This window comes from Populus alba, chromosome 11 (assembly GCF_005239225.2).
Source record: "Populus alba chromosome 11, ASM523922v2, whole genome shotgun sequence".
NCBI classification, from domain to species: domain Eukaryota; kingdom Viridiplantae; phylum Streptophyta; class Magnoliopsida; order Malpighiales; family Salicaceae; genus Populus; species Populus alba.
Genome location: NC_133294.1, coordinates 19,350,091 through 19,360,830, shown reverse-complemented (window position 1 = coordinate 19,360,830; position 10,740 = coordinate 19,350,091). Strand labels below are relative to the sequence as shown.

At 35.1% G+C, this 10,740-nt stretch overlaps 2 protein-coding genes across 22 annotated transcripts; one reads left to right on the top strand and one right to left on the bottom strand.

Annotated features, from left to right (window-relative positions):
• The first annotated feature begins 260 nt into the window (after positions 1-260).
• Positions 261-2,422, top strand: LOC118031408 (tubulin alpha chain). 2 transcript variants are annotated; one of them, XM_073412730.1, is made up of 5 exons: positions 261-483; positions 804-1,038; positions 1,147-1,517; positions 1,626-2,084; positions 2,173-2,422. In XM_073412730.1, exons 1-5 carry the CDS (start codon positions 391-393, stop codon positions 2,326-2,328), a joined length of 1,314 nt encoding a protein of 437 aa, XP_073268831.1. In that variant the 5' UTR covers positions 261-390; the 3' UTR covers positions 2,329-2,422. The 2 variants fall into 2 exon arrangements, with proteins under 2 accessions (XP_073268831.1, XP_034891700.1); XM_035035809.1 differs by having other exon boundaries at positions 262-483; positions 1,626-2,422.
• A 1,185-nt stretch (positions 2,423-3,607) lies between these two features.
• LOC118031409 (xylulose kinase 2-like) lies at positions 3,608-6,126 on the bottom strand. Of its 20 annotated transcripts, none has more exons than XM_073412436.1 (7): positions 6,060-6,126; positions 5,826-5,898; positions 5,477-5,527; positions 4,463-5,198; positions 4,180-4,248; positions 4,018-4,082; positions 3,608-3,901 (listed from the first exon to the last, which is right to left on the bottom strand). In XM_073412436.1, exons 4-7 carry the CDS (start codon positions 4,653-4,655, stop codon positions 3,887-3,889), a joined length of 342 nt encoding a protein of 113 aa, XP_073268537.1. In that variant the 5' UTR covers positions 4,656-5,198; positions 5,477-5,527; positions 5,826-5,898; positions 6,060-6,126; the 3' UTR covers positions 3,608-3,886. The 20 variants fall into 20 exon arrangements, 15 of the variants coding, with proteins under 15 accessions (XP_073268537.1, XP_073268536.1, XP_073268533.1 ...); XM_073412435.1 differs by lacking the exon at positions 6,060-6,126 and adding an exon at positions 5,974-6,030; XM_073412432.1 differs by having other exon boundaries at positions 4,463-5,527.
• Positions 6,127-10,740: the final 4,614 nt, after the last annotated feature.

Sequence of the window (10,740 nt, the reverse complement as noted above, 5' to 3'; positions counted from 1 at the left end):
AACTGCAATTTCATACAACCCAAGACGATCCCCAAAACTAAATTCAAAAATCAAAATGGAGCGGGCAACTAACCATGGTTAAATAACGAATTCGGCCAACCTGGCAAAACCAAGAATTAGGTGGCTTGGGAAACCGCATCATTGGCATGGCACCTAATTTGACCCGTGGTTAAATTAACCCTGGTTAGCTAAACCACACACTCCCTCCCTCCCCTAATTTCTCTCCTTGTGAAAGTATATAAACCCCATACTCACAGACCTAAAAGCTCACCCCTGCAATTTCATAGGCGTCTTGATAAACGCCACCCCACTCAGCATCAATTCCAATTCGCTTTGCTTTCGATTTTTCTCTCCTTTTAATATCTGTTTATCTTTGTGTTTTAAGAGAAAATGAGAGAGTGCATTTCGATTCACATTGGTCAAGCCGGTATTCAGGTCGGCAATGCTTGCTGGGAACTTTACTGCCTCGAGCACGGCATTCAGGTGTCTTTTTGTTTGCGTTAGAAAATCTATCAGATCTGGATCCAGTCTTTATCTGTTTTTTCTTCTTTTTTTGTGGATTTTCTTGTAGGCCTGTGTTGGTTACATCCGTAATTCTTAAGTTATTCTTTTTCTAGTTTTTACCAATTCCTTATGGAGATGTAGGGCTAATCGTTTCCATGTCTTGCTAGATCTAGTGCGTTTTTTTTTTTTTTTTATCACAGTATGAAGATTAGTGAGCAGTAACTGATATTCATTCATGTATCTTAATCAAATTATCGAACACGATGATCTATTATTAAATAATTGTTTTTGTGTTTCAGCCTGATGGCCAGATGCCAAGTGACAAAACTGTTGGCGGAGGTGATGATGCTTTCAACACCTTTTTCAGTGAAACTGGTGCGGGAAAGCACGTCCCTCGTGCTATCTTTGTTGATCTTGAGCCTACTGTTATTGATGAAGTCAGGACTGGAGCATACCGCCAGCTTTTCCACCCCGAGCAACTCATCAGTGGAAAGGAGGATGCTGCCAACAACTTTGCCCGTGGCCACTATACCAGTGAATATCTGAACTCTCTCTGAAATTCTGGTTTTTGTTTTCAAATCAGATTTTCATTTTGGGATTTTTATTTTTGCTTATAATTTTGTCTTGTTGTTTTTCTATCAGTTGGGAAAGAGATTGTTGATCTCTGTTTGGATCGTATCCGAAAGTTAGCTGATAACTGCACTGGCCTTCAAGGGTTTTTGGTGTTCAATGCTGTTGGAGGTGGTACTGGTTCTGGTCTTGGGTCACTTCTCTTGGAGAGGCTCTCTGTTGACTATGGCAAGAAATCAAAGCTTGGTTTCACTGTATATCCATCCCCGCAAGTTTCCACATCAGTTGTAGAGCCCTACAACAGCGTCCTGTCAACTCACTCTCTCCTTGAGCATACTGATGTTGCTGTGCTCCTTGACAATGAGGCCATCTATGACATTTGCAGGCGCTCTCTTGACATTGAGCGTCCCACTTACACCAATCTTAACCGCCTTGTTTCTCAGGTAATGTTTGTTATAAATGGGAAACTGCATTGCTGCTATATTGATTCATTGCATCCAATTGATGTCATTAATTTGAGATTTTAAGTTGTTTTTTTTTTTGTGTATCAGGTGATCTCATCTCTGACTGCCTCATTAAGGTTTGACGGAGCTCTTAATGTGGATGTTACTGAGTTCCAAACCAACTTGGTTCCATACCCCAGGATCCATTTCATGCTTTCTTCTTATGCCCCTGTCATATCTGCAGAGAAGGCATACCATGAGCAGCTCTCTGTGGCTGAGATAACCAACAGTGCTTTTGAGCCATCATCCATGATGGCCAAGTGTGACCCACGTCATGGCAAGTACATGGCTTGCTGCCTGATGTATAGAGGTGATGTTGTGCCCAAGGATGTGAATGCAGCTGTGGCTACCATCAAGACCAAGCGCACAATCCAGTTTGTTGACTGGTGCCCAACTGGGTTCAAGTGTGGCATCAACTACCAGCCACCAACTGTTGTTCCAGGAGGCGACCTTGCTAAGGTTCAGAGGGCTGTATGCATGATTTCCAATTCCACAAGTGTTGCAGAAGTCTTCTCTCGCATTGACCACAAGTTTGATCTCATGTATGCCAAGCGTGCGTTTGTGCACTGGTATGTTGGTGAGGGTATGGAGGAAGGAGAGTTCTCAGAGGCTCGTGAGGATCTTGCTGCCCTGGAGAAGGATTATGAGGAGGTTGGGGCTGAATCTCCTGATGGAGAGGATGGTGATGAAGGAGATGAGTACTGATAATAGGGAGTGTACTTCCTTTTGTGTTTTTGTTTGGCTGCTATGAGTTTGCTTAGACCATGTCTCTGTTGGTACGTGTGATCTTTGGTATTGTAATAAAAAAAATACAAGGATTGGAGGCCTATTACTAATTTTCTCTATTCCTTCTTGCTGCTATTGCAATAGTTGTGCATTTCTCATACTTGTTTTCATAGAATATTATGAGTGTGCTTGGAACTTGGGTGTAATGTGGAGGCAGCTTCACTTCTCGAAGAGCGTTATAATGAGATGGAAAGGATTCCAACAAGTTTGTCATTTCCTTTTCCTCCGATCCAGAGAATAATTTTTGAGAGGAAAAAGCTGGGAAGAAGTAACATAATTCTCTTCAATAAACCAATGAGCCGGTTGCTCAAAGGTTTTCGTCCGAAGACTTGGTGGTAGTTCAAAGGTTTTCTTCCAAAGTAATAATAGTGATATCTCTGATGTCCATAATAGAAATTATAATTGAAAGGGGTGAAAAAGTTCTACACTAAATTTGAAGTATTTAAGCCGCCCAACCACTGAAAGGCCAAATGTTTCAAGTCTCAACAATTTCAATTAGGGGTGTGCAAAAAAAAAAACCGAATAAACCGAGAAAACCGAGAAAAAATTAACGAAAAACCGAACCGAGAAAAAAAAAAAAAACCGATTAGAATAGTTAAAAAATCGGGTTAACCCGACCGAACCGAACCAAAAAAAAGCCACTATAAATAGAAAATTACCCCCTCTAACCCTAGCCGCAGCCCCTTTCACTCTCTCTCCAGCAGCCCCCTCTCCCTAAGAAGTGGTATGTCTGGTCGTGGTTTGAATTTTCAATCTAAAACAATGAATCTGGAGTCAGCAAGCGAGATGAAGTTAGCTTCAGCGTCTCTGAAATTCTTGAATGCAAAAAAGTATTGTTAAGCTCCACGTCTCCAGATGCAAAGTGTAGGTACTTGATGTGTGCAATTGTAACTTACAATGTGTTTTTCATCACTTGCGTACTCCATGCCAGGCTCGCAAGGATCACCAGAATGAACAAAGTGTCTATCACAGTTCCAACAGCAGTGGCTCCGCCAATCCCAGATACCAAGAAACATGATGTTTTGGCCCTCTACTTCGATGGTCTTAGCAGGAGGGGAAGCAGCAGTAATGGACAAAACCTTGGTGGCATAATCGAATCGAGAATTCACCCAGCAAGCATAAAGGGATAGAATCAGGGCAAGAACTATAGCCGGTTTGACTCGATTTCGGTTCGGTTTCGGGTTTTTTTTTTAAAAAAAAAGAGAACCGGTTTGGTTGTTTTTTTCAGTTCAAAACCGAACCGAACCGAAAATGCTCACCCCTATTTCAATGGAAGACATCTTGTAGAGACGGCAAATCAAGACCTGTCCATTCTATTGGCTCCATCGAATGCTTGACTCTTTATTTCCATTCTTTCTTCATCAATAAAGCATACCTGGAAACCAGCTGTTGATTCCCTCTGCACTAACTGAAAGCTTCAGCAGAGGGACGAATTCTCTAAGTTGTCCCCGTACAGGCTCGCAAATGGCCCTAAACTTCCATTTTCATTACACAGCCAACCATGATCAGCCCTAACGCAGCTCTCAGGGATGCAGAGCCTGTCAAGAAAGTACCAAAAGTTTTCACATCCATCAGGTGAGGAATCAAGTTCTGAAAAACCGCTATAAGAAAAACTTGTAAGAGCAAAAGCTGGAGACCAGGTTTTTGTACGCACATCGCCGCCAAATATTGAAGCTCTCGAGTTCAAAATGCTCTGATTAGCTGATGCTCCCCCAGTTGCTGTAATTCGTTGTGGAGGAGAAGGCATGCCAAATCTTTGAGAGGATCTGGCCTTAAATGTGACGGGAATAACAAAATTGAAAACCCAAGAGCCTACCTGGAAGGGAGGGAGGAAGAGTTTCACGGTCCTCGCAGTAGAAAACCATCTTCCCATCTATTGCAGAGACTGGAATGAGGAAACAATAAACAACTATCATCTAGAAAACAAGATTATCAAGTGCCTGTGGAAACCATTAAGAGGTGGTGTTTTCTGCAGAAACTTATTGAAGACTGCCCAGGATTTCTCAGCATACTTGGTACGCACATCTAAAGCAAGATTGTTGCCATATCAGGGACTGCTAAATGACATTTTGCTGGAATGAAAAGGAATGGATTGGCACCTTCTTGGGTTAGAGACCCATTTTCGTAGACTAGCAATACCATATAACCTTCTGCGTCCACAGGATCGGGGGAAATATGCCCTTCTAATCCAGGGTGAGGATCACTAGCTATCCCAAAAACCTGCATGAAAAGCATGAGAAGAGCCATCAATGGTTTGGTATAGAGGAAACTCGATCGACTTGAAGCACACATCTTCGACGATTTCAGAAACCATTGAAAATATGGAATATGAAGATTAATTATGGAAATTCAAATGCTACAGGAAAGATATGAAGTGTCCGAATTTCAGAGCCAGTAAATTGCAAGCGCATTGGTTGATGGGGATTCATAATGATATAACGTGTCCAAATTTAAATCCAATCCTGCAGATGCGTGCAGCAAGCTTCAAGAGGGATGTTTAAGCAGCCACCGAAAGCGATTTTGTGGAAGACTCGTGTTGAGTAGTCAGGATGGTCAGAACTTACAGTGCATAATTATCAAATTATAGCGCAGTATACACTTTTTAAGGGGTGTATTGTAGCTATATTACAACAACATTGTGATGTCTAGATACAAGCTCAATCAAGAGATCAAAAACGCCCTCACTGGAATGCAATTATCTTTACAATGTCTACAAAGAAAGTTGTCACTACAGGTTATAGCTCAATGCCAGAAAGGTGTGGTATGCGTTCTTGCTTACAGTGTCACTGGTGCCAACACTAATTGCCAGATCACCTGCAACGCTGAGAGCTAAACCTGCAGGTTCAAGTTGTTCTGTTAAGAAAATGAAATAAAAATCCGGAAAAGCAATAAAAATTGACAATTTCCAAAGTTTTGAAAATCAGAGAGGACTTATGCTAAAACTTGTGTTGAATTCGTTTAAGTTTAAAGATTTCAATCCAATCTGTTAAGAAAATGAATTAAAAATCTGGAAAAGCAACAAAAATTGACAATTTCCAATGTTTTGAAAAGCAGAGAGGACTTGTGCTAAAACTTGTGTTGAATTCGTTGAAGTTTAAAGATTTTTATAATACTTTATAGCCTTCCGTTGAAAGAGAAACGAAGTTTGCTGCATCACGAACGTACTGCATCAGAACAAAAGCATTATATGATATATGCTTTGAACAAATTCAGCAAAGAGTTTGGACGCAAATAATCAAGCGAGAAGAAGAAACCCATCATCTTAATTGGAGAAAAGAGGAAAACTTCTAGATGCTACCTCGGGATCGATTATGAACCCAAGCAATCAAGTTAGCAAGGATTTGGCCAAGAGCTAAACAGGATGGTAGAAATTACAAAAAATAAATAAAAAATCAACCTGCTAAACTATTGGAATTGTCTCCTGACCACTGAACAACCAGTCAGTTCTTTTTAAAATTATACCTGCATATAATTTTGAACAGCAACTAATTCAAGGAATCCAGTTCAAGAGCAACTATTTCTTGATCAAGTAGCCCTACACGAAAAAAATAAATTAAGAGGATCTTCAAGAACAAGAAGACCAACAACTTTTAATAATTATATTGTATACATTCAAGAGTTTTATTTTGATGTTGGACCTAAAGATGATCCAAATTTATTTTCACGAAAATCAAGTTTGGGATCTCATTCAATTACCAAAAGGATCTTATTTCGTTGGCTGTAAATAGATTTATAAAACCAAGAGATATTTTTGGTAATATAAATCAATATAAAACTAGGCTTGTAGTTAAAGGTTATACTAAAAAAAATATATATAAACTATCTAGAAACCTTATCTCTGGTTTCTAAAAAAAGATTGATTTCGAGTAATAATAACAATAATAACTTTAAAATATTATAATTAACCTCAGACAGTTTTGTTGAGAATATTTATTATTGATTTTTTTTTTTATTAACGTGGGTCTCCGGGCCAGCTTGCGCGCATCTTGACTAACCCCACGGGCCCTGAAATTAACGACCAAGTAAACCTCTAATAATCATCATATAAGCAATCTAGAATTTGAACCTAAAAACATAAAAAAAACAAATATTTATTATTGATCTTGATGCCACGAGTGGGGGCATCATTGACCGGGACACTTGGTGTGTTGTTCCTTATCGTTACTTTTGTTTTTTGTCAGGAGCAAGGCTTCTCCCGTCAACCTGGCCCCATAGATCCTTCCCCTTGACAAATATCATGAAGTGCAATGCCCAAACTAAGTAAATTTCTTGCCATTAAAATAAACCAGGAAAGCTTAAGACTTTTCTAAAGACACATATCGAGACTATTTGATCTACAATAACCAATAATAAGGAATCGTGCTAGGACTAAGATGGACTTGAGGACAAGAGATACGGAAGACAAAAAGAAGAAGACAAAACTAGGGTTAAGTGAGAAAATCTCTATGCCATGATAAATTTAAAAAACCTCGAGTAAAAAAAGTTAATTATATTAATAATTAGCCTACAACTACTATCATAACAAAGAAAAAGAGTGAGATATTTACAAATATACAAGTTTCTTGATAACTAATATCCTAGCAAATTTATTAACTGTAAAATTGATATGGAATTATCTTCTTCTTTTTCCAGCCGGGTTATTAAAATGATTATGTTCTTGCTGCCTGGTGACCAATTATGCTCTCAATTTCACCACTAACTTGTAATTTAATAATATAGATTTAGTGAGAAAATAAATTATATATTTTCTCTCAAGTACAAACATCACCAAAACATGAAAAGAAAGCGCATGATATGATGATACATTTTTCGCCAAAAAACAAAATAGCCCCACCACCACGCAGCATGTTTACTGATATATATGAAAATAAAGGATATGAATTTGATTATGTATTTTGACACCGTGATATAACATAATTTTTTTTAAAAAAAAAGTTAGTATGTTTGAAAGTGTAATTACGATTATTTTTTAAAGTGATTTTTATTTAAAAAAATATTAAAATAATATTTATTTTATTTTTTAAAATATATTTTAAATATTAGCACATTAAAATTATATATATCAACATAATTTTTACTTAGTGTGTTTACTTTTTTATTGTGGCTCCAGGTAAATTCGTGTGCGTGCGTACCTATTACAAAGAAAGGTCTAACCCCAAGAATCTTTGTCCATTTCTCTACACGGCCATAAAATACTAGGGATAATAAAATATGATTTTATTATTGTTATTGTTATTGTAATTATTTTATGATTGGTGTAAAAAACTTTTATTATTTTTTTATGAATGAATCAAAGTGACGTGAAAGATAAAAGTGATGTGATCATGTGAGAGATAATTTTTTTTTTTAAAAGAAACTTAATATTAATTTATATATAAATCCATCCCATGATATAAAATTATTGAAAATTCAAGGGAAAGGCTGGCTGCTTAGCACCGACTAAAATAGAATTGTTTTAGAATGATAATACTGATTGTTTTTTATTTAAAAATATGTTAAAATAATATTTTTTAAAATTTTATTTTTAATATTAATATATCAAAAAAATATAAAAATATTAAAAATAAATTAATTTACACTAAACAATTTAAAATTTTAAAAACACTTCGGTTAAAACAATTTCCCAAACACGCCCTTAAAGTTATTTATCATTTATATATTTGCCGACCATCTCCATCACTTGTTTCCATGGCTTCACACTCATTAATTTAACGTGGGGCTTGTCGTCCTTGGATAGTCGACATCTGAATAATTTGTAGATCTTTGAACAAAAGTCCAACCTTTACCGTAAAATACTTTAAAAATGATTAAAATAATATTTTTTTACTTTTAAAAAATTATTTTTAATAATATCTCATCAAAATAATTTAAAAATATCAAAAACTAATTAGTAATTTTAAATAAATAAAAATATTTTTAAAACACAAAAATAATTCATCTTTCGCTAATTCAAGTATGATGACGTGATATTATACCATGTTGTGATATAATTATCGGTACACCTCCAAATGCGAGGTAGTGAAAGATTCAGTCTCTTTTATATGTGGTCGCATGCCGTTCTTATTGTGGGATCTATAAATAATAAAAAATAACAATGAAAAAATTATTTAAGAAAAATAAAAATAAATCTTTAATTAACGAAGATGTGTTTTGTGATGATAATTTCCATATCCCTTCTTTCTTTTACAGGTTATTAAGAAATCCTAAAATATAGTTTTTCATATGATATTATTTTATTATTTATTATTCCATGTAAAATTGGTGGTTCTAACATGAGCTTAGTGTTTTAAAGTTTTTTAGTAAAACGTGGTGACCTAAAAATAACAGTCACGAGGATGATATGTGTCTATCTAACAAATATAACATCAATAATTCAATTAAAAAAATACAAATCAAAAATCAAAATCAAAATAAAAAAGGTTGAAGAAAATAAAAATACCAGATAAAAAAGCAGTGGTATTTAATTAAAAATTGTATAACTATAGGTACTGAATTTTTCACCACCTCCATCCTAATGCAAGCCAATAGAGTATTTATTTTATGAAAAATACATTTTTAAAAATTAATTTTCAATTTTTTTCATATTTTTTTTAACTTTCTTAACTCTGGAAAACACTTTTTGAATTTTTAACAAAATAAAATTAAAAAAAATGATCAAATTACTTTTAAAATTAAAATTTGTTAAATTGGAATTCAGGGACTTTTTGTATTTTTATATTTATTTTAAATGGTATCTTGATAAATATGAGTTTTGATTTAAAAATAAAAAAGTTGTCAGGGTGTGTAATGCTTTCTATATTTTTTTTTTATGTTCTTTTGATCATTTTTTTATTTTTTTAAATAATTTATAAATAAAATTTTTTTTCTCAATTTCAATTTCCTTCCACTTTTTTATTTGTCTAGTTTCATTCTTATTATTTTGATTGTTATTTTTTTATTCAAGATAATTTATAAAATTAGATTATTTTTTTTATTTCATTATCTTTTAACTTTTTTCATCCATTAGATTTAGTCCCTTGTTTTCTTGATAAATAAATAAAATTAAAACAAAAATAATTTATTTTTAGCTCATTTTTAATGATATAAACAAATACTTAAAAATCCTTGCCAACGCATTTTTTATCAAAATATATATAAATTATTTTAAAAAAAGAGCGCAAGTTTATCTTTGCATCTCTCGGAAAGATTGATGCAGTGTAGAGTTCAGACACTGTGTGCTGTATGGTTCCAAAACTGACACGTATATATGGGAGGCTTCAAATATTTTAAAGTTGAAACGATCTCTGGATAGTTTGCAAAAACGAGGGACTCAAATATAATAATAATAATTTTCTTGGAAATAGATGCATGATTCTGCCATTTTTCAAACTCTATTAAAGTTAGCAGGGTAGGGATGAAATTGAAAATGGCACCGAACGGCGCCGCGGCAACCCGTGAATGAACCTGCGTTGCCTATCCTGATCAAGCGAGTACTTGCAAGAGTGCCGAGTACTGTCGATGATTGACAGTTACCATATGATCTGCCGCACCAATATTGTTTCCGACCAGTCAATCTCAGACACAAAGCTATCAGTTGATTGATCAACAACATCGATCCATGCTGGCTGCTGGAGCTATGTGGAGGTCGAAAATTGGAGGCTGTCGATTTCTGGCCACTTCCACATCTCACGACCGCCTGGCGATTTTGCACCATGTCGTGGTCCAAATGGCAGATTTACATTGATATTTTAAGAAATTCCACTAACATCCTGTCCACATTCGTATTTAGGCTATGATGTGTAGTATGGTTTGTTTCTCATTATTTACAAATCTTGTCCTCTCGTGATGATCATGGAGAAATCAAGTTTCTTTACTGTATCTGGAGGCACTAGCAGACAATTTAGCGTCTTTAGTCTATGTTGTTAGTAGTAACCCAGAAGCCGAGCCTCGCGGGCCTGGCAAAAACTGTTTTAAGCTGTTGCCCACTCTATTTTTATTTTTATTTTTATTTTACACGGACGATGTGTAACCTGCTGTGGCCACCAATTTGTCATTCTCTACGTCATCTTCGGTTTTGAAATTTCAAAAACTTATTTCTCAATTTATTTTCACTTGACGTCAAAGAAACACCAGGGAAAACTTTAAAAACCTGTTGTCGAACCCAAAATATCTTCTAATCTCACTAAAAACAAAAACAAATGAATTAAAAGAGAAACTTTAAGAGCCATAATCTACCTTTTCCTACTTTTTTATAGAGAAAAACAAAATCTTTATTGAACTTTTTTTGAAAATATAAATTTATTCACCCAATATCATCCCTTTTTAATGCCCTGAATGTTGACATCTGATCACTCTTTATATAAGAGAAACCGGATATCAGAAGTCCAAGCACATCAAG